Consider the following 24,245-nt stretch of genomic DNA (forward strand, 5'->3'; position numbering starts at 1 on the left):
CGGCAAAAAGTAATTAAGTTTGTGGACTCTGCACCAGCTATTGTATTTGTACCTCTGTTGGCTACCAATGGATCTATACTTTATGACTATCTAATACTGCTTCTAAGACTTTCAAATTCTTAGCTTTCAGAACATATGGCTTTGAGTTCCACAACTACTTTTTTTTAAACACAGCAGACTTGTTTCAAATCAGCTGCCTCAAAATGCCACTGCTCGCACTGAAGTTTTGAGGTGAAGCAGGTAATCATTCCATTCTTCAAGATACTCACAGTCATACAAACACCTGTCACAATCGCCTTCCAATGCCCTTTTTCCAAGCCCAAGAACCCTCAATGTAAACATTCAAGCCACTGATAGTTCTGATCACCCTCACTGCCCTTCTGCAGTACTTCCATACCTTCCACGCAGTGGGGCAACCAGAAACACGTAATAGATGCAAGAACCCAGTGGACTTGGATGGTGGAGTGATGTTTCCTCCTCCATTCTCTGCTCCTTCACTAAACTTTTAAAACTACTGTTCAGCACAGGGACAATATTTTCAGGCCATCTGCTGTCCTGGCTGGTAATTCAGAACCTAGCCTGCCATTACTCCAGCATATTTGGAGCTGTGTCCCTTCCTTCCCTCACATGTTCATTACCCCACAAGTTCTAGCTTTCATACTGACAAGCCACTTGGTATTGCAAGAGCCTTCCCAACCCTTTTAATTTATTTATTTTAAAGCTATTTCTAAGCATTTTACATCACCAAACTTTGCTACCTTGCTATCCACCCCCTTGACAAGATACACGAACAGCTCCGACCCTAACAAAGGTCTCAGCAGCAGGAGGTTCTGAGCACTAATGTCCCCCCACTGTGAACACTGAACTACCATTTATTCCTCATTTTTCTAGGAGTTAACCCACAAGGACATCTCTGGTAATTACATAAGGGTTTAGTTACTTCAAGAAACGAAGAGCTTTTCTTAAGATTCTGTGTACACTATCAGCTGGATCAGCCATATCTATGAAATTGCCGATTATTTCAGAAGAATCCTTTTACAGCGATAAAGCATTTCCTCTTCAGAGCTGTGTCCATTATTCTCCAAAACATCACATTAATATTTGTATGCCTGCTGGATGTCTGGAAAGGAGATCCGAGTTTTATTGCCACAAGCCTGCTGAATGATGTGAAACAAATCCTTTAATCTCCCTGTTCTTTAGGCTGTCCATTTGTCCATAAAATGGGTATGATACCTGATGTAACTGTATCACTCTGCTGCTTGCTGTTTGTAATGTGCTGGAAAACTTGTCACAAACTCAGCTGAAGGTGAGAAAGAAGTGTCACTGCCTCAACACGAGAGAACAGGGAGAAGTGGCATGGAGGGAGAAATCCAGACAACATTAATCATTCTGCTGCTGGCAGCTGTATGAAACAATCACCTGAGTTTTGACCACTGCCCAGCTCTGATGCTCTGCCCAACCCATAAATCATTAGCAGCTGGTTTCACAAGGGCAGTTAAATTAAGAAAGAATAGAGCTCCTGGAGGAGGGGAGCTTCAAAACCCTACTTCTGTCTACATTGGGCTCACACTTCCCTGCACATGGGGTCACCCCAGAGCTGCTTTCTTCTCACCAGCTAGAGGCAAATACAACAGTGGGCATTAGGGAAGGGGGAAACAATCACCACAAAATTGTAACAAAAGGAATAATTCATATAGTTCCTGTTCTGCTACAGTTGTGTCTCAGCTGAAACCCTCCTCGGGGCTCTGCAGGTGCCTTCCAGTTGATCCTATCTGTAAGGAATTGAGTCACAGCACTAACTCCCAGCTGCAGTACTTTATGGAGAGCAGGAAAGATATCTCAACCACTGTTCGAACCACCCACATTTAGGCAGCTAGCAAGTCTCCATCACCCCACCCACCAAGAGGGGAAAAAAACCATGCATTTCTTTAGTAAGTAGAGAAGCAGCCTCAGCCACTGCTGACTAGGCTAGGTACCTAACATTGCCCTTCTCAGTGCCAGGCAGCATTTTTGCTGCAGGAGATAGGAAGATGCACAGTCCTACCCTCCCCACTTCATGTAAATCCAGCATGACAACCTCAAGAGCAGGCTAAACAGATGATTCAAGCCACAGAGCATTTCCAAGACAGAGCCCTCCACCATCTACCCCACAGCAGCTCTGCTGTGAATGGAAGGTAACAGAGCAGGCGTGCTTAGGAGTAGCCCCTCTGACAGAACTGGGTTCACAGAGCACCTCACACCAGCTTCTTCCATCCCAGCCCAGACCCTTGAAGGAAGGAGAAAAGGGAAGTGAGTGTAACCCTGGCAGCCTGAATTGACTTCATGAAGCCTCCAACAAGACCAGTGACTGTGCAGAGTCCAGATTTGCTGGAGAAAGAGGCGAAGTGAAACTCAAACTAGCATCAGAACTGGACAGAAGATGTTTCTGGAATCCAAATCGTCATGGAGTACTCCCAGCACTTCACCAGGGCTTTGCAGAGGAAGGTTGCTCACTTTCAGTATGTTTATAGTACATTTCCCCTGTCACAGAGATCTACGTATTCTTTTCAAATTTCATGTCTTTTTCCTTCCATTGTGCTCACAGAACATTGCTTCCTGTTGTTTTGTGTCAAGATTTGCAAGAAAACAAAGGTCATTTCATCCCTGCTGCACTGTGGGCACATCCATAGGGACTGCAGTTCCATGATCAAATCAAAGATAAGGCCACTCAATTGTTTATAAACACAAGACCTAAAAACCTCAGGAAACTCCCGATCAAAATGCAGTATCAACTAATACTTTTAGTTATACTGCTGTCAATAGCATCTGGTAATCAAAACCAGAAGATTGCTATTTGTTATCAGCTTGAACATTAACTCACATGACAGTTTAACATGGGTTCAGTCTTGTTAATAATACACAGCTTTTCTGGATCTGTGCTTGGCAGATGCGTGCACACAAAAACCCTTAGGTCATTCTGACAGCTGTTTATGAAGATTAACCCCATCCCTTTCATGCCTTTAGCATGAAGTACCACCAACACCTGTTTTTAATCCACGATTGTCTCCCCCATACCTAGCAAAAGAATAATAATCAAGTTTACCTTCAACGTGACAGCTCTGTTATATTCAGTATGAAATGCACCGTCCCTGTTGAACAAGGAGTGGGGAATAGTGTTAACTTACAGTAGCGTTGCTGGAAATCATACAGCTGCTCTCCCTCACTTCTCACTAACTAGAATAACATTATCCTGCCAAAGCCCCAGAACTAAGCAGAATTGACACCACAGCAAGTTCGGGAGGGGAGGGGTAGGGAAGAGCGAGGAAAAAGGGAGGATGCAGAAACAGAACGTCATGCAAACAGGTCTCTAGTAAATAATCCCTCTCTGATGCTTTAACAAGAAAATTTACTAAGGCACGATCTTTGGAGATGCAGCTGCTTGGTGTCTCTTACATCTACAATACTCCCACTCCTATTATTTTCTGAAAACAAAGATCTTGCACTCTCACTACACTTGCCTTTCCCCAGGCATATTACAAAGTACTGCCCCAAGTCAGAAAAGAAAGCACGGACAGATAAATCCACTTTCCAAAAGCACATGCCAGTAGGCAAGTGACAGAGAAAGCAAGAGATCCAAATCTCAGCCACCAACGCTGTGCATCGGGTAGTTTCAGCTCACTGGACATCTCTCCCACAAGTCCAGCTCATATTTTCAATGTGTACTATTTAACAGCAGAGTAAACTTAACTGCTGTTACAACATATGCTTCCAAACTAACGAAACCATGAGCAATTTTATGTTGAGGCACAGGAGAAACAAGAAGTCCTCATGCAGCAGCAGAACAGAGCTGCAAGGAGAAAGAATAGTCCTAACAGGGGCATCAACAATTAGGAACTACAAATCCCAGCCCAGCACTCACTTATAATGGAGCAATTCCACTCCTTTCTCCTTTGAATTAGGATCTACTTTCATCTTCTTGCATAATTTTCGGCTTTCAGTGTCACTGCAAAAAACACATATTGGAAGAAAAATGGTTACAAGAAAAAGAAATCAAATGCATTCAGTTCTGGAAACTCATTGCACTGCTTCCTCTTCAGTAATTAGTTGCACCTAATGGTTAATTTAGAAGCTGCTCAGCTAAGTTTGTGTGACAAGCATTGTGGAAATCTGCATTAGCCAATTTAATTCTTTGGTTTGCCTGGTAAGGACACAAAGGACTATGTTAAAACCACAATGCCAGGCTCTGACCATCGGAAAAGGAGTCCATTCTAGCATGTCCAAGCACCTCTGAGCTGACCTTCTGTCCACAGGATTAATATAAAATTCAGGAAATCAACTTTCAAGACTGTTACTGTTAGGGTGGTAGCCAAAGAGCACAGTTTGTGAAAAGATTCAAAGAGAAAAAGCAGGTCAGCTTTCGTATCTGCCAGAAGCTAACTCAAAAAGATGAAACATCTCCATGGCATCTCCAAGACCAGATTGGAAGTGGCCAGCCTTAAAAAGGTCTCACAGAAAATAAAAATCAGTCCAGATTTTGGAGCCCCAAGCCCAGCAACCCCATCCACAATATGCCTGAGGGATGTGGCCTGGGCCCGTACCAGGGAAGCAGGTGGTTTTCAAACTGAAGAAGAGTGAATTGTTTTCAGCCCGAGCCACATTAGGCTGAGTTACAGAAGAGAAAAGGGCCACAGGAGAAACTGCAGTGTTGGTTAGGTGGGAGGTAAAGGGTCTTTGTGGAATACGCTGTCCTAAATGACACAAATGCAGATTAAGTCCGCTTCGAGTTGAGTGAATGTGAAGTGAGACACAGACCTGGGGAGATGAGTGAAACAGTGGGACTACAAAGAGAAGAGGATGATTCACACCGATGAAGCCAGTCTTTGCATTGACAAACAGCAAGATTAAAAAAAGCTTGAAAACTTGTTCCCAGCAGAGGACAACTCGTACTTTTTGCACAGAGAAATCACTTTAGAAAATGAAAACACTGAAAACCCATCAAGTTTAAACCAATTAGAGATACATTAGAGGCATCGAGATGCAAGGGTCCCACCAAATGAAGCACTGCTGCCAGCACTGGCGCTAATTCTGCCAGTGCTCCCCAGCTGCCTTCCTGCAAACGGGAGGAACAACCAACAGTAAGTCTGCAGTGTGCTGAAGATGACAGCACACCTTCATGGAAACTTCCCAAACGATTATTTTTGGCTGGAAATAAGGAAGGGGATACTACAGACACGTGCATGGGAATCAGAACGTTAGGCTGGAACTGAAAGGAGTACTTTAAGGAAGCAGCAGAGCATGTAACCACCTCCCCAGTAAGGAGCACTTGCAACCCCCCAATTCTAGAGAAGCACGTTTCTCCTAAGTGTTACTGATTCATGTCTATCCTACATTTTCAGATCATAGCCAAAGTCAGTCACTGCAGCCCCTAAACGTTTTGTTTTCTTCTCCTGGAGGCTGGAGTTCTGAGCCTGAGAAGACAGTGACCTTCCTACGGTTTGCTGCATCTTTGTTTTCCCCAGACTCCAGTGGAAGATGGAGCTAAAACATGTTATCTGTTCAGTGAATAAAATGAACATCCCTCCTTGCAATCAAACCAGGTTACAAAACAACCTGGATTTGGAGTTCTGCTGAGAAAGACAGCAAAACCACCAAACCTGGGGCCAGAAACACCCTGTCTTCATTTACCTGCAGTCCTGTGCGCTAAACCTCCAGGACTCACAGGTCAACGAACCACAGGAGGAGGCACCAGTTTCAGACCCCCCTCTTACCTTGCCCCAGACACAGATCTAGGGGTATAGACCTATGGCACTGCTGGAGTTAAACGTTTGGCAGTTGGGTAAGGTCAGCCCACGTTAAGGTCAGTTAACGCTTGTAAATATCCTTCTAGACACTCCCAAAAGCTTCCAGGATATACAGATATTTGCGGTCACCTCAGCCGTGTCAAGACAAACATTAGGTGGTGGTGGAGGTAAGCAACTGCAATGCTGAAAACCTGCCTCTAGTAACAGGGGCTGCGACACCCCAGGATGTGGTGACAATTGTTCTGGCACGGGCAGAGGAGCAAAACGGGTGTCAAGGCAATTCTGCTACCAGTTCTGCCATCAGTTCAGTGCAACTTCAAAAAATGCAGAGAATAATAGGGAATTTTTCCTCGCTTATCAGTCTAGATCTCTAGAAAAGTTCTGCAGTGTTTATAGTTGGAAAGGCTACCAAATATGACCACGGTGACGTACCCTTAAGCAAGGCACTAGCAACTCCTGCCACTCCAACGCCTACCAACTCCCTTCCCGTTTGCATGAGCTTCTATTAAAAAAGGAAAGATAAGAACAGCTGTTTCACTAGAAGGAACAGACTAAGCCTGCCCTGCTTTCAGGATTGCTCCATTTTTAGAGATCCCTGTAGCTGCTTGAGTGCACATCCATTATCACAGGAAAGCAAGCAGCAGTTTGCTCCAGTACGTCTCTTGCTATTTACTGGGCTGATTCTCTGCACCAGTGCATTGGGAGTTTACTCTGTTTATGCAATCTATCTGCACTGATGCAAGGGATGGAAGAGGAGCAAATTCCCCGAATAGGAAATGTCTAAATATGTATCAGTAATTTTTTTTCATGCATCAGTGCAGATTTTTGCACATGCCAGGCCCACCGATTCAGATGCTATGCTGAAATTGCTCTGGAAAAGGCAGAAAACAAGACATGCAGAAACAGCAGAGACAGACCCATTCTCCTTTTCCTTCTTCTTTCATTTCCAGCCAGATCAAAATAACCTGCAAAGAGCAGCCCTGCTCTGATATCACTTGGTAATGACCATTATCCTTAATATGAGTAAATATCAACACAGATGCAGCCTGCTCTGAGATTCATCTCCTTTGGATCGCAGCCAGCAGCCTCTCTCCAAAGACGAGCTTCTCAGCTCCCACAAGGGAGAGGGTAATTAGGACTCCGGTTCTTACAATTTAATTATGCCACTTGAAGAGGCAGTATAAGAGTTTGTTACAACAACTGATGCCGGGGGACGGGACACTGACGGACAACAAACAAAATGCCCCCCAAATGAACCCTCTGCCACCCAGGCCAACGCGCTCCAGATGTTGGCTTGAGGGTGGCTCAGTAACGTGTCCCCAGGAGCCGTCCTCAGCTGCCTCGTGGCATTTCTGTGCAGAGCAATTCAAACTTCGCAGATCCCTGCTGTGCTACTGCTGAAAGGGGCCCTGCTTTGCCTGCGGGCACTCCTAAAGCTTTATCTCTCTGGAAAACCATCCAAAGCATCACCTTATCTGCAGTATCACGAAGGACCCAACCAGCAGCTACATGGTAATAAGGTCGAACTGTAAGTGGGGCATCAGCATGGCTTCCCTCCTCTCCCACAGGCACCTTCCCCACATTCCCCACTCCTGCAAAACCAAACTGGAGCTGCAAAACACTCCTGGAGAAGCAGAGACACACAGCAGCTTGCATAAAAGGTCTGAGTTGAATTAAGCAAGGAGTCTAAACAACAAGGACAGCACGCATTGTAGGAACACCGCATCCTCTCCAGGCACATCTCCGTCTCCTCTCCTGGTAGGCTTTTCTGTCATTTGGGGTTAGAGTGGAGCTGGCAGAAAGCCCCAACAGCAGCACTCCCTGCAAACCTCTCAAGTCCCTTGTCGGTGCTAGCTGGCATGAATAATCACTCTGCAGGGGCAGCCATCTGCTGCCAGGACGGGAGGAGGATGGGGGCTTGCTAAGGAGATCTGACCTCCTTTGGATCACAACTGGCGAAGCCAACATCCAAACGGGACACATTCCCACAGGCACTCATCAGGAGCGGTGCAGGATGCTCTGCCGCAGGCTGGGGAGCTGCTGGCTCGTGGCCAGAAGGGTGCAGAAGAGGTGAGAAAACCTGGTGGCAGTCCCTGGCGGCACGAGCTACCCAGAGAGGCTTTAGCAACAGCCTGGTGAGGTAATTCAGAGAGGGGAAGAACAGGGCAGCTAACACAGCTAGGCAGGAGGAATACAAAAATTCGTTTGGCTGCACTAGGTCCACACAGATTTCTAAAAACAAAACAAGTCCAATCTGGATAGATCGTGACTAAGAGACAGTGCCTGGAGGTAGCAGCACAAGACACCAACCTTGGGGCAAATTCAGATATTGTCCTGGCAGGTCATGAAGGCAGCAGGGTAAGACCAAACATCTGCAGCACCAGCCTTCCTCACAAGCACAAACAAGACCTTCTCCAGCTCCCTAAATATTGCCTTCAGCACGTCCTGCTGACCTCCAGCTCCTCAGCAAGATGGGAAAACAACCCCACCACCACCACATCCTCTGGGGAGGAAGGGTGTGGAATGACTGCCAGATCCTCACTCAGCAGGTGACAAAAATGCCATCAGAAAGTTGCCAACGTACCAGCACCGTGTGCATGTGCTGTGCAGCCACGTCACTCAGACGGTGCTGGCGTCTGCAACACAGACGGGCCCAAACCTCCCTTCTCGCCTGTACCCACAGTGTTCCCAGACACCAGAGAGGTGATTTACAAAAACACTGTGGCAGCACTGATTTAAGTAACAAGGTCAGCTTCTGTGCATGCAACCACACTATCTTGCTCTCCAATCAGCACGTCACATAACCACACGAACCACAGCTCTCACGGTCTGGAGAGCAGATAAAAATCTGGTATCTGTACGTCTCTGAAACAAGGCTCAACAACGCATCTCAGTGATCCTTCAGCAGTCCCTTGCATCAGTTGCACCTGTAGACCCCACCAGGATGGAGGCTCTGCTGTACAGAAACGCTGCCACTGTCCCAACAGCTGGAAGAGATGAGACAGCAGGTCAGGAGGAGGAGCAGGCAGACACATAGCAGGGCTGCCCATAAAACAAGCTGTCCAACGCTGGAACAAGCTTTGGAAGGCACCCATCAAGGCTGTCACCAGGTTATCAGTGCACTCTCTCTCTGTTGCCTCTGCTGTTTAATTGCTTTCATTCCCTTACACCGCGGTGAAAAGCAGCATACAGAGAACAACTCCAGCTATAATTTCAGGGAAGTGCAGTTTCAGACTACCCCTCGGAACTGAATTATCAAACAGGGTTTCCCGGCCCAATGCACAGCCTTTGCAGTGCCCTCTGGCTATCTTCCAGAGAGTACCCTCTCCAGACAACAGGCTGATGAACATCCTGAGAAAGCAGGGAGTTGAGAGCCTGCCAAACAACTAATTGAGCTTGTGACCCAAAAAAAAAAAAAAAAAAAAAAAGGCAGCAAAAGGGGGTGTCAACACCAGAAATTTCGACAAGCCGCCTAAAAATAAAAACCGCATTTGTACTTGCAAGCCTAATCTGAAAGAGGAAGTCATTAGCAGTCAGTTGTAGTTGGATTTGCTCCTGCAGGGTTCAGAAATCAAAAAACACGATTCATTAGCCATTGTGCGTTGGCCAATATGGCATTTTGACTACGCTCCTTCCAATCATCAATACTCAGCTCCAACAAGGCCGTTCACATCGCAGCAGCTTGCATACTCTGCTGACCAAATGACAACAGACCGACGTGCCCAAACCCCCTCCTCTCAGCCTGAGGGCATTGCCTCTGTGTCATCCTCCCTCCTAGTCTGGGGTGGCAGCTGCTACCACCTCTGCTTACTGCATGCCCCGTTTGTAAGGCTCCTCGTGTTCTCTGACAATCCCAGACCCTCCTGTATCGCTCTGAGACAGACCTGAAATAAGAGAATAAAAAAAATCACTTCTCAAACCATCAGCCTGGCTTGCAAGAGCACTTCTCCAAAGAGCTGTGCTAAGCAGCCAGTGGCCGGTAATGGCTTACATCTACTTGAGCAGAAAACACACGCACAGCTCTTGGTGCAGCCGGGCACTTAGATACTACGCTCAGGAGGAGGCTTTAAGAACCTGCAGACAAACAAAATAGGAACAGGACCCAAGAGGGATGGACACAGAAGAAATAAAAACAGGAAGCTTAAAACGTTGGATTTGTCTTTGAAGAGGAAGCAACGCTCTGTCACTGTTCTAGATTCCTTATGGAAATGAACTTTCAAAACAAGTAACAAGAGCAGCAGGTTTCCATGGCACAGAACAAATGAGCAGCTCAAACAAGGCGGTAGACGAAAAGCTTGAATCTTTAAAGGGATGGAGAAAGCGAAGACCAGAAAGGGAAAGTGGAAAGTGTGCTGCTGGAAAGAATTAAAGATTCGGATTAGCAGGCTGACAGGGCAGTCTCTCTTCTGAATTTAAGGTTTGATTTTCCCCTCCAGAGCACAGCAGAAAGCCCCTTTGTGACCCACAGGGCAATCTTCAGAGCCTTCTGCTCCAAATGTTCCCCCTGAAACGTGCCAGGAATGCAAACAGAAAAATCCCTGTGCTGTGGAGACCCAGCACCAGCAGGCATCCAATAAAAATGACTGTGCCCATTAGTCAATTAGAGAGACCAAGAATCTATAGAAATGAGATCGAAAAGAAGTCTTTTCCCAAAATTAAAACCCATGAGATTAATTCTCACTAAAAGCAAGAGTGAGCTAAAGAACAGAAAGAACCCCAAGACAAAAAGGTGACAGGTATCATCAAACAAAACCAATTAAGGAAAAAAATTATACAGCGTAAGCTCCAGCCCTGTAGAAAGTCAGTAATAATGAATGTTACTTTCCATGGAAATATAAATTAGTAAGAGGCACTCAGCAGCTCATGTACCTGCACAGAAATAAGGTGCACACCTGCAAAGGAGCTACCAAAGGAACTTCTAGAAACGCAAAGCACTTGAACTCTTTACGAAGATGGAGCCTTCCTCTTCAGACACGTCCCAGCCATCTCTAACCCTCCTCACCTAGGTGCAGAGGGACACTCTCCTAACCTGGACACGAGCACTAACACTGTACCTTTGAATTCATCCTAAATAAAACCACATGTAGGCAGGTTCTGGATGTCCCACCTCCAGGCTCAAGGAAGCTGCAGCATATCGTACTGTTCCTCTGCCACCTCTTTTATGGCTTCTTGCTGCATGATGAGCCTGGAGAGCACACAGAGGATTTTTGCAACGAAGTAGTAACTGCAGGAAAACCGAGGTAACTTCTCACCAACTCTTAGCTCATTTGCTCTTCATTAAAGACTGAAAAATTACAACGTTGAAGGTTAATCACTGCCTCGAGGCAAAACACGAATTGTGGCACACACACCGCTAGGCTGACACTGCAATAGGAACCCAGAGTTGTATGGCCAGGCACTAGAGCGGATTTCAGCTAAATGCTCCCTATTTCTGAGTTAGTGCAACACCCCAGACTGAGCAGGTTTATCATGTTAGGAACCAAGAGCTTACCTAAGGGAAGGTTTTTGAGGATGGAGCAGCAGTTCCTGCACGGCCACTCTGACTGTGATGTAAAATGGCTTTAAGGTGAATTGACATCACCTGCACAGAGGTTACAAAAGAGACAGGAGGAGGAAGGCATTGGAAATCCGTGCTGCAAATGCACAGTTTGCCCATATAAACCACATTCATACAAAGATCGTGTTGTCAGTACAACTATGCTTGCAAGCCATTCCTTACAGATACCTGGTATACTCTCCCCAACCCGACTGGGAATGGGCTCCTCTTTGCTGGCACCAAGCATCACTTACCATCCACCACCACCCTTCACCTTCAGGGCAGCTGAAGGAAAAAGGCAGAAATCCCAACACTACAAACACCCTTGGATGGAAGGGGCTACATCAGTGCAAGCATGCTCCTTTCTTCTTTCCTTTTCTCTCCCCATTAGATCTGGTCAATTTTATTTGCAATTTCAAAGCTTTTCATCAGCTTTAAAATTCGACTGCAAGAAGGAAGATGAGTAGACTTACTCTGAAATAAATCCTATTTCTGATCGGCTTTAGGGGAGCGAAGGTAGAAACTAAAGAGCAAAAAGACACTTAATGCCATCTGTACCAGCAGCCTTGTTTCTGAAATTTCTCTCTCCTGTTCCAAGGCATTAAATAAATTAATTTATGATTGTGTATGGGTAAAGCCTTACTATATTAAAGCATTAGGAAGTCAAAAATTTGGGAAGAAAGATTTAATCTAAAAGGCATACAAGCACAGAAACTGGGGGCACCCCAGAAAAGAAGACTACTGACTAGGTTTAGCTCTCTTCTGGGCCAGCAGGTGTTTAGATACGTAGCCTCCAAGGGGCCTCTTTACCAGCCAGATTGGGGTGGGATGCTGAGGGAAACACCTCACCCCTAATTAAGTGTCACAGGATTGCAACACTTAAAAACAGCTTTCGGGGAAAGGGACTACAGGAATGACACACAGGACACCGAAGCGGGAGAAGCGGGATTAAAACCAACCAAAAATTAGCCAGACATTTTAGCCATATGGCTCTTCCTCTCCCTAGCAGTCTGATGTGCTAAAGCCAAGCACATGCGCTATGACAGCAGATGGGAACCACACAGCTTTGTTTATGTTTGGGACCTACAGCAAAGGGAACCATGCGAGCTTGAGCAGGGAATATTTACCCAGAGCCAAAGAAAATGGGTGCTTTTTTTCAAAATACCCATCTACACAACTGGGTAGGAGTTATGCTAAAAATCAAACATGCACACAAGGAGCACCACCTGTATGCACGGTGTGCCTGGTCTGCAGTTCCACAGGGCAGCAAGCAGACACTCAGGTATTTGATTTTTGGTAAGGAACCATGCTAGAAGAACCAGGAGTCCAAGACACGGCTCTCCTCTATTTGAGGAAACGCCAGCATCCCTCTGGTTCAGGGCTACCCCATCAGTAGCCTCACATGTTCCCCACTTCTGCCTACCACAGGATTTTACAGTAAGAGCAATTATGCTCTGGACAGAAAGCACTAATTTCACAAAAGGCACAAAAATTGCCTTTCATTCAAGCATTAAGCTCAGCTCACTGTGCTCCCACACACGTCACTTTGTGCCTTTTACTCACCACCATTAGGATTTGCTAGCAAGTTTCTGTTTTTACACAGAACTTTTACCTAAGTACATCTACGCTCAACCCCCTTCTCATATGGTTCAGAAGATGGGGTTCAGGGACAGGAGGGACTCTGCAGGATGCAGAGGCTCTGGACCACACGTATGGGATCAGCCTGCCCGCACCAGGTCCATCACACCCTGACTCACGTTTAATTGCAGCTGGATGCAGAGATCACACAGCAGGACAGCACAGCTTCTCTTTGCAGGCACCTTAAGCTTCCAGCTCCCTTCTGAATCCCTTCCATTTTCAGAACTTCTATCAGCCTGCTACTAAACAGAATTCAATAAATAACCCAGTCCCCGTCTTGCTTGCACGCCCACCCAACAGCATCTGAACGCGCTAAATGAGCAGTGCCCATTTGTGCTGCTGTAGCATTTTTCCTTTCAAAAGTTCTCCAAACCCTATAAATATTAACTAATGAATCGGGCAATATTTATCCAACTGCTTGGAAAACAGATACACCTTTTTCTGTTTTAAACGGCACAAATTAATAGCAAGGACTCAATGGCAGAGCCAGGAACAGGAGCTGAGAGATTCTCAGCTCCTGTAAGAGGGTGTCGCCCTGAGCATGAGTCCCAAGGCACTTGCTCACAAGACCGATCCATCTCTCTGGGACACTCTGAATGAGATTTATCAACATGCACCACTGCTCTAGCCATGCTACCAGTTAGCCCAAACTCAGCTTGGGAGCAAGCACCAGGTATTACAGGGGAAAAAATAAACAAATGCAAGGTAGCAGAGAGCTCTGTTTAAACCCACAGCCACAAAAAAAACAGCTAGTAGGCAGGAGACTGTATCTTAGCAGACATTAACAACTCACTATTCTGTCATCTCACACCTCCCTTCATTCAACATCAAACATCTCAGCAAGGAATTCCTAATTAAAGCATGGAAAGGCAAGAATAAAACACATTTTTGTCACTTCATCTGTAGGTCTTTTATTCATAATTGAAATAACTTCATGTTTAATTATGTATAGAACCACACAGGAGCAAAAAGTGACCTCTCCAATGCTGCGAGCAGCCCCCACCTGCCTGTGTGAACCGATTCAAAGCGCCCATGCACGAGGCCCTTAGCTGCAAAACCACACAGAGAGGCGTCCCCAGTGCACTGTGCTCCCCACAGCCCTGCTCCTGCAGGGCACTTCAGCCAAGTAAGCCTCCTTGTGCTGGAAGAGGGGTACCTGGCACTTCCCAGTCCTCTGTCACATAAGCCCTGGTGCTCCAGGGACCTCTGCGATCCTGCCGCAGAGCCACAAACTGAGTGGCAGCCTCCTGAGACCGCCCAACCTGGAACCAAAAGCTCGAGCCTAACCTCTGCCTCAGATCACAGATCCAACCGAAGCCCAGGACGGGGAGCGTGGTTCCCACACGAGCAGCAGCTCAGGCAGGCAGCCACAGACCTGCCCGCCCCACTCTGCACTGCTGGGACGTGGCAATGAACAACCATTTCCATCAGTGGAGCAATATGTTTTCTTTCTCCCGAATATGAAGGGAGGAAGGGGAATTACAAGAAATAAAACAAAAAACACCAAACCCACAGCCAATAAAGAGAAGAAGAAGACTGCTGTCACCGCCACAGGGAAGCAGAGACACAAACCACAACTCTGCGTGGATGCCAACCTCGCCAGCGCTTAGATCTGAAGGCAAAGAAGTGCGCTACAGCGGGGTGTGACGAGCAAAGCCAAAATTCCCTGCTAAATATCGCTGCCAAACAAGCCATTCCTTGTCAATATTTGTAAAACAAATTGAGCCTGGGCTGTAAATATCCCGGCATCTGCGTGCAGTTTGCTTCGGCACAAAGACTTGAAAATAAGCCTCGCAGCATGCTTGTGCTGGGTGAACGGCTTGGGCAGCTCTGGCAGGGCTCAGCTGCTCCCAGTCCTCCGAGACGAGTGGCAGACAGCACTCCTGCAGCCTCTCTCTTGTTATTGTTGGGGTGATGCAGGCAGCCACCTGTATTAAAAGAAGCCGTAATCAAAGGGAAAAAAAAAAATCAAGAAAAAAAGGTTTAAGAGTCACTAAAAAGCTGAGACTGATTTCAGAATGCTCTAGAGGTCTAACAAGCAAATCAACCAAAAAATTTGGTTCAGGCTCAAGCCATTTGTTGCTTTTTCTTTGGCGTGTGTGTATAAAAAAAAGACCACCTTTGCTACCTGCCATTATTCCACAGGACGAGCTCAAGGACTGTCAGGACTATCTCTGCCTCCAAAAGCTGAAGAGAAATCTCAAGTTTTATTTTAAAAATTTTCCTTTTTAAAAAACTCAAGTTTTATTTTACAGTAAAAACACCGCGCTTCCCTCCCCATCAAAACCATTTACAAGTTCAGGAGCAGAGACTGAACCACTGAATTAAGTGCCAATACCTGCATGGATTTCAAATGCAAATCCTAAACACTGAATCCTTCCTTTCCCAACTCAGCACTAAAATAAATCCTGGAGATTTATTGCAAGATATTGGCTATTGCTGAGTTGCATTACAGCAGCATCTTGAAGAGCCAAAGGGCCTCCTCGTCCCAGGAGCTGCACACACACACCACTTGCACGCACGCACACAGAGCAAGCAGCAAGTCCCACAACACAGAGGCAGTCTAAAACAAAGGGAAATAAGGGACACAAAGGTAAAGCAACCACTCTGCTGTCACAAATAGCGCTGATTAGAGACTGAAGCCAAGATCTGGCCCATTACTCTATTCACTAGCCTTCATTGCTAACAACCAAAAGCTGTTTATCAGCGCTTTCATTAGAAAAGGAGACCGGCTTCCAGAGATATGCCACATCCCCCCACAACTTTCCCCTCTTCAGGGTCAACACAATTTATTTGCTGGCTCTTCAGCAGGTGGGAACTGGGACAGGCTTCACCAAGCCCTGCTTTCTGCCAGCTGATGACTGGGAGCGCTCCCCGCCAGCTGGGCAGAGCTGCAAACGTCTGTGCGCTTGGACCAGCCCGGCAGGACGCGCACAGAAGGCAGGAGCACAAAAGTGCATTCACTCTGATTTACCAATGATTTATCCTGGTTCGCTACTGGATGGGTGGAGATTGGTTTCTAAAACACTTTTTTCAGACATGACGGATCTGTGCACAGCACACAATTTGTTTGCACCGTGGAGACCCACCCAAACGCACAGGTAGGCAGCAACCTGCTCCTCTGCAGAGCAGGGAAGAGAATTTGCCACCTGCAGGCACAGCCCTCGAGCTGCAGAGGCAGAGAGGCACTGAGACAGACTTAACTAAAACCACAGGCAACGTGTTACGGGGCAGAACCACGTGGAAGGCTTTCAGATCTGCACCCCAGAAAGCACACACCTATTCATTTCGTTCCACCCCACGCAGGCAACCACTTACAAAAACAAGTTTCCCTGCCTTCACGTCAAACACTGTCACGGCCCTACAAGCGCAGAGGAAGTCCTTTAAGAGAAAACACATTTCAGTGAGAAACAGAAATGGGTGGACACTTCAAAACCCAGCAGCCCTACAGCACACGCAACATTTGCTGTCGGAGCAGAGCTGCGCTGCCCTCCAGCTGAGGCGTGACGTGGGATTATTCCTCGCCCTGCTTGTGGGAACGCTGGAGCAGTCAGAGTTTCCACGCCATGGGCCCCCCATGAAAGGCGCTGCTGCAGAAGGGGTCCCCAGCCTCAGGCTGAAAGCACGCTGTCACAGGAGAAGTGACAACAGCCACAGGGGAGAACCGATCCCCCACCGACGGCCCGAAGGAAGGCAGAGGGCGGTGAGATGTGGGCTCCCTGCGGTTATGAACAAGCTGCACAGAGCGGTGTGGGTTCAGTTACAGGCAAAAAGCTTCAGAGCTGGCAAAAATGTGAAGTCAGCAACAAAAGCCAGAAGGGGAGGGCAGGGGAAAAAGAAAGAAAAACAGCACGTCACATACCCACAGTCAATCCAGCTTATAGTACCTCGTCCTTTCACCTCCTGGGCCACGCTGGACAGTAACCTGAGCGAGCTTTCCGCAGCAGCAGCTGGAGGAAAAAGAAAAATAAATCACCAACAGCATTATTACTGCACACAGAAAACCACAGCGGCGCATTCCTTTGTTCTGAAGCACTGGAATAACATCATCTCCAATCTGAAGAAACCAGTAAGAAGGGGATCTGCAAAACCTTCTGTAAACTAGAAGGAATGCTGGCTACAGCTGGACCTGGGTGGCTCCTTCCCTCCACAACCCCCCTCAAACAGCACGCTGGAGCTCAGACCTCCATACACTCCCTGACCTACATTTGTGGAGCTGTACCATGTCCTCTCCTGCAAATCAGCTCCCATCCCCATGCTGTCATTTTCCTGTGGCTGGGCATTAACTGGTTTCTAGCACTGTCTGCTAATTAGAGCACCTCATTAAGGACCTTCATCAGCTGTAAGGGCAAGTCATTCAGCGTGTCTGCCTGCTTCAATTCCATCCCTGAAACACACACACAACAACACGCTGCTATTCTCACAATAACCCTTGGAAACACCCAAACCAACAGTCGTGAGGAGCTCAAAACTAAGAGCAGAAAGCACCCAGAGAAGACCCTTCCAAAAACTGGCTGCATAATAAACAGTCAACTGAGATTTTTACAATGTCCTGACATGTGATGATTTTGCAAACCACTTCCATTCCAAAACACTCCCATAAATGGCATTAAAAATAAACAGAGAGAAAAAATGGGACAAGAGCTCAGGAAAGAAAGATACAGATTCAAACAAGCATCAGTTCCCCCAAAAGTCTAATATGAGACTGTTTCCTGCCTCAATAAAACAGAAAAAAATTCCTGGAACTACGTTACCTGCTGCTGCTCCACAACCAGTTCACCTAATTGAATTTAGGAATGGCTATATTGGGGCAGATCAAATGTCTATGTAGAAAAATAACATGTCTCCAGCAATGGAGAAAATGAAGACCCATGGTTTGAGCAGATGAGGAGAGCCAGCAAGTAGCAATAGTTCCCCTCAAATCATTCCTATGTCTCCACAATTTTTATCTCAACAATCTCCTGAGCCAGAAAGGACTTTTTTTGTATTCAACAGTCTTTTCTTGGGCCGGTGCCATCAGAGCCTTCAGCCCACTCACGTTAGCTCTTAGGAAACTCTCCTACCCCCAGTGCTGGTAATGCTCAACCACCACCTCTCCGCAGCACAGGGATGTAGACACGCGTGGCAATTCTTCCTGTGTACTGACAGCAGAACAGATTGAAGAACTCCAATAAAGAAAGACTGCAAATTAAACAGACCTGTCCTACAAGACTCACTAGCTGTGCAGCCCTGGCAAGACATCCAGCTGGGAGGCTGAACTGAACGCCCCCTGTAAACAAGGACATCTCCTGAAAATTTCTGATTTTCATGAATTTTCTGCATGGGACAGGAATACTCATCGAGTTACACTCAGCTGAGAAGCAAAGCCTTTGTTTCAGCAGTATAATCAGTTGTTGGCCAATTTCTCATCACAGCTAGGGGATGTATAACTGGGATTAGAATTGCACCTCTATTCTCATCTTTTTTTTTCCTCCCCTTGCCTTTTTTCTTCACTGGGTGACAGTTATGCAAGAACTTACTAATTGTGCAAGGATCGCTGTGTGAGGAAGAAACATTAATCCCACAGCCAGCTCTGCAGGCAGTGCTTCAGATTGCTAAAACCAAGCAATTAAATAATAAAAGCAGAAAAAAAAAATCTCCACAACATACTTTTAGAACGATGCCCAAAGGACAACATTTATATGATGAGTATCAGAGCCAAAGTGTTCTGGTTGTGCTACTAAAAATGAAAGCAACCACTACTTAAAGTATTAAGCATAAGAAGAAGTTTCCCTTTAAAAAGCTGAGTAATACAGATGTCTTTTTTTTTTTTAATCTAAAGTGTTCCATTCAAAATCAAAAAGCACTAGAACCTCTTTTCTGATTCACTTTGAACCTGACACTGCAAAACCATTTGCTCATTCAAGCACTCAAAGTTTCCCATTATAACTAAACACAAATATTTTTGTAACAGAAATTTTCATATATGATATTTTAACTATCTTAGTATAAGCCCATCTTTACAAAATAAAGCTAATTCTGCACATTTTTGTCTGTGAAGCTCTCTGATATTGGGGGGTAGGCTTAGGTCTGCCCCACACTGCTCTGATTTGATAAATTCAGAGCAATTCTATCAATGTCACAGAATCACAGAATTTCTAGGTTGGAAGAGACCTCAATATCATCAAGTCCAACCTCTGACCTAACGCTAGCAGTCCCCATTAAACCATATCCCTAAGCTCATTGCCTCTGAGATAAAAGCTCTGCAACAGGTAAGGCAGAGAGTACCCAACCCACCAAGCAAAACATTATCTTGCACCACTTGGCCTGCAGGGAAGTAAAGGAAGCAACAACACCAAAATAACACTGCATCTGCACAGTATTAAAGAAAATAAATTTAGTAGTGCCTTTTTTTTCCCTGCCAGCCAATGATTTCCACGTCCACACCAGCATTCTGAAGTTGCATATGGAGCTTAAGGTTGCTTCTCCATTTTATGTGGTGCCACAAAAAAAGAAAGCACCAAAACAAACAAGGTGACAAATGAGAAAAGGTACAGAAGGAGCAGATCACAGCAAGAGGAAGATGAAACACACACAGACAAGCAAGAGGGAACAACTATGAGAGCCTGAGTGAGAGAGAAGGCAGCAAAGAAATTTAAGGGGACAGGTGGCATGACGTGAAATGAGCCATTTCTCTCCCTCTCACACAAGCAGCTCATTTTTTATTTTTATATTTTGTTCATTAGAGTTGAAAGACAACCGTGGGACATCCAAAGCTGTCAAAAGCAAGGACGGATTGATTTCAGTACTGTAACTATCATTAAGCCTTTCAGTGTCACGAGGAAATCAAAGCTTGCAAACTGCTGCGATAAACACACCAGAATGCTCTGACTGATGGCTTTTACAAGCCACCATTTTTGGAGACAAAGCCAGAAGGTACATTTCTGCCAACATGACAGGGCAATTAGCAGACCAAGTTAAGAAGCCTCTTCTACCTTGAAACATCAGGAGCTTCTGCACTAGAGCAGAGGACACAGGTCCTAACCTGCACACAGATGTTTGCAAACACTTGGTGGGCTGAAAGAGCTGTGACGTCCAGAAGAACAGGAGAACTCACCAGATTTGGAATACAGAGCTAGTACATTATTTCGTGTCCTGAGAAGCTTCTTAAAGTCCTTGTGGTCACTTATTTTTTCGATGAGTGGAGACACCTTCAATGAATACCCAAAGGGCGGCAGGAATGCCTACAGAAAAAAAAACATGAGAAACATCAGTAACAGCTTCCAACACTGAGAAACAAAGCAAAGACTGCTTTTGAAATTGCCTTGACCTGTATCACAATCTGCAGATGTGCTGCCTTAAATAAACTGTTATATTGATTTCACCAACTAAACAAACAAAAAAAAGCCATACACGTGATTTACTGAAACTGGACCAACACCACCCCTGGCAAGCATTCCGATGTGGAAAGATGAGGTAAACACAACGTCAATAAATGTGTTTTCGGTTAAGAAGTCATCCCCTTTACAAGTCTGTTCCTTAGTCAGATAATCAAATGAAAATTCCTATGTAAATTTAATATACTGTAACGAGAGAAGCAGCGAAATACCACTTTGAAAGCCCTCTTGTTCCTCGATCTCTGAATATTTTGAAAACCCAGCCAAGTACTTTCATACTCCACAGAAGGCAGAGAGAGCCACGAAGATAAATAACGAACCTAGGCTGACACAGAGCAGACAAATTCTGTTTTCGTTTCCTTTGTCAGTAATTGTGTCCGCACACGGCGCTAACAGCCACCACCAAAAACCCTCTCTCGTCTCAGATCTGCATCTATGCAAAGAAATCATTTCTTTTGTTGCATCCTTTGGTCTATTTAAATCACGACTGCTCCAGAGCAGAATTTGTCTTTTAGCCTGCCATAAAGTAAAACTAGCAAAATACAACCATAACCTCAGCTGGGGCCTCACTGCTCGTTTGTACTGCAATAATCTTCAATAATAATAATAATCTTATCCATCAGGCTACGCTGCCTCCCTTCTGCACAGTAATGAATTCATACTAATGGAATGATTATGGGAAGCTTAGCTGGAGAAATTATCTAGTTTACATTCACCTTACAGTAAAACCTTAACACTTAATTGCTTGGCTAAAAGCTTTAGTTCATTTGCCTAACACACACAAGAGGTTCAATGTTTCCTTAATTACGGGACTAATTTTGGTCACGTCTCATTCCAACTGGGCTGTGAAATCTGTGTCCAGGGTAGATGGGGAGAAGAGGAGCGAGCCTGTTCCCCTTGCACCCCGGGCATTACAGACTGCCGCCTGCAAAAACAAGGCACTAAGCCAACCCAAGCCAGAAGACGCAGCCCCAGGCTTCACATCGCATTACAAATTCAGTTATTTGCAAACACCACGTCACTGAGGCCCAGAAACAAAATCTGCACCTATCAGCCACGTTTTACAAGCGCCAGAAGTTTTTTTCACATGTGGAAAGGGCGAGGAGGTGCAAGGGAGCGGCGAGCCAGGAGGGCTGTCACCCTCAGGCCAGGCTTGGGATTGGAAGGCACCAGAAGATGAAACTACAATGTAAAATACAAAAGCACGAGAGGCTGAAGAGGCTTAGGGTGAAATCACCCCACTGCATAGGCAAGAGTCCCGTGGATCCTGCGAGAAGGGAAAAAGCCAATTGCAGGTACGCTGCTACCTTCAGTGCAAACGTCCTCGATGCTTTATTTCACCTGACAGATGCTCATTCTTCTAAATCCAGATGTCCAGAGCTCAACCTTCCTCCTTCAGGCTGATGAATGTGAATCATTTGTGTATTTTGTGAGATAAATGCACGGCGCTGTCAATCAAAGCAGACAAATATAGCTGTGCCAAGCGAGGTGAGGCAGCCGTTCACACTCACGCTTCAAAATGATTGCAGTCAGGGGCTTTGCAGGAGGGATTAATCTAACGTGGACTTCTGAGCAGATCTCTTTAATCCCAAATATTTTTAAACACTTTCTCTTCACCCCAACTTTTTGCAGTTCTCCAAGTAGCCTCAAGTTTCATTTCTATCTTGAGTTACAGAAGGCTAAGCCTAACCTTCACTGAAACCAAGGTTGAAGCCAGATGGAAAGAGTGAAACCGCAGGCAGCTCCCTCGGTTTAGCAAATCACAGCTAAATAAGGGTAAGAAGTTATGAGCTCACTGCTGAGAAGAAAGAATTGGAGTACAAAAAGGCTACAAAGGCCACTTTCAACCTGACACTGAATGGTATTATGAACTTGGTGTAAAGCATCCGTACAGCTTTACTGACAGCTTCGAAGCACACGTATTTCCTGTCTTTTCCAGATGGAAAGGCTGTTTAGCCAATTTCAGAGGTTTTTTTTTTTTGTTACAATGGCAGAGCTATAAACCTTTTGAAAAATTGGATTCTGGAAACGGTGACAGCTTTAACTACTGCTTTGTCTGCGGTGCCACTAAGAGAGAACTCGCTGCGCTGGTGGAACTGCAGGCACTTCGAGGGAGAAGCACATTGCATTGCAAATCTCCTCCGTTACTTTGCCCAATCTCTCCCTAGGTATCAATGCACGTTATTCATTTTGCTGCAGTTTAACTACAGCACCCTTCTCCGATGCTCTAGTTTAGAGCAAAACCCACTGTGCGTCAGCCCTGCAGAATAAACCATTATCTCCCTTTTAATTAAGATTAATGTTGCAGCCTTTCCTGGGTATAAAAACCAGAGCTGAAGGGATCCAGTTGGGCAGAAATGCCCTGACTGCACATCTAAGGCAGCAGCAGCAATACGGGAGGTTATCAGCTGTGCTGAAAAGTTCACCGCCTTCCAACAAGCATTTGCATCGCGCGGTGTTTGCAAACTGATAAGAATTAAGTCGTTCTATGCTCTCCGGCTTTCTCCTGCTGAAATTAAAAAAAAAGCCCTGTCCAGGAATAAATAAGAGGCCAGTTTCCCATCAAACCTCCCTAAGAACCTTTGCTGGCAGCTCACAGTGACGAGCAGGCATTTTCAGCGGGTGCCAGTCCCAGCCATGGGGCTGATGTGCCCTGCCACGGAGCCAAGGCTGCGGCGCCTGTATCAGCAGCTATACCCTCAGCGGGGCTGCAGCAGCCTGAAATGAAGAGGGTGGGGAAACCACCCCATGGGAGCAGTTCTGCACTCCTCGCCGAAAGGCAGCATCACACTTGTGCACAGCCCACAGGCAAAGCAGCAGCGAGGACGAGGCTGATTTGCACGTTGTGCGCCGTACGGCTGTAATTGTCAGGCATGACTCAGGTAGATTTACTCCAGACGTTCTGCAGGAGACTGCAGGAGAGCTCACCAGCCAGCCAGAGCGAGCACGCTGCTTTTTGTTTCGATCCAGGGCACAAAAGGGGAACGAGCTCCTACTAAAGAAAGGAGAGGTCAAGAAAGGTGACAGTCCCTCCTGGGCAGGAAGGCTCCTCTCGCATGCAGCAGGAAGTGCTGCACTCACACATATGGAACTCTATAAATAAGAAGCCAGCGAAGCTCTCTTGTCACTTGAGCATCCTGAAGATTTAAAATCTAGTCACAACCACCACTGAGAAGCTAAGGAAGGCTCTAAATGCTTCAACTAAGAGCCTGCTCAAGAAGCTGCCTACCCCAGTCCCCATTAAAGCAGAAGACATATTAGGACCAACGCGTGCAGCATCTGCACCATCCCTCCCCAGGGAGGGTTACATGGAGAAGAAATTGAAGTAAAAACGGGGGAAGGTCTATTTTATTTCGTATTGTGTTCACACACTGCCTGGCAGAACGGGTCCTCATCTGCAGGCGGCTCTGAGCACTGTCCCCAGCGCAACAGTCACCCGATATCCTTGAATGCAGATTTCTTCTGGGGCTTCCAGAAAAATGCATATACGAGGCAGGCTGCAAAATCCAAATCTGGTACCACTTCTGGTCTGCGTATTTTCCCTAGCTCAAGATCTGAATCAGAATACATTTTCACAGACTTTTGTGCTGCACGGGTCACGCAGCACGCACGTGGTCGCAGTGCCCGATCCAAGCTGCATCGCGGATTCTCAGTAAGAAACAGGGGAACCAAACCCCTTGAGACAGCCAGTTCAAAACCACTGAGAGATATCGCTATTTGAATACAAGGCACAGAGCCACACGTGCTCTAGCTCCACCTCTGCTCCTCAAATCAAAGCCTGTATTTAAATATTTAATCTTACCAGCTAGGTGGAAGAAGCCTGAGCAGTCAGAGGTGTGATTTCCCTTCCCTTCGCCCACTCTCCAGCAGCTCCTTGCAGATCTGCTGAGCATCCTCAAGCATCGAAGAGCAGCG

The 24,245-nt window shown here is 46.1% G+C and overlaps 1 protein-coding gene across 1 annotated transcript in view; it reads right to left on the reverse strand.

The window, feature by feature from the left end:
* PDIA5 (protein disulfide isomerase family A member 5) overlaps nt 1-24,245 on the reverse strand; it is a 96,530-nt gene that overhangs the window by 65,720 nt on the left and 6,565 nt on the right. The window contains exons 2-5 of the mRNA XM_084524665.1: nt 20,051-20,177; nt 16,817-16,904; nt 3,899-3,982; nt 3,083-3,128 (exon numbers count right to left, since the gene is read on the reverse strand). Coding sequence (XP_084380791.1) covers nt 3,083-3,128; nt 3,899-3,982; nt 16,817-16,904; nt 20,051-20,177 — 345 coding nt within the window. The remainder of the gene's footprint in view (nt 1-3,082; nt 3,129-3,898; nt 3,983-16,816; nt 16,905-20,050; nt 20,178-24,245) is intronic.

Source organism: Aythya ferina (assembly GCF_964211825.1).
Source record: "Aythya ferina genome assembly, chromosome: 6".
In the NCBI taxonomy this organism is placed as follows: Eukaryota; Metazoa; Chordata; class Aves; order Anseriformes; family Anatidae; genus Aythya; species Aythya ferina.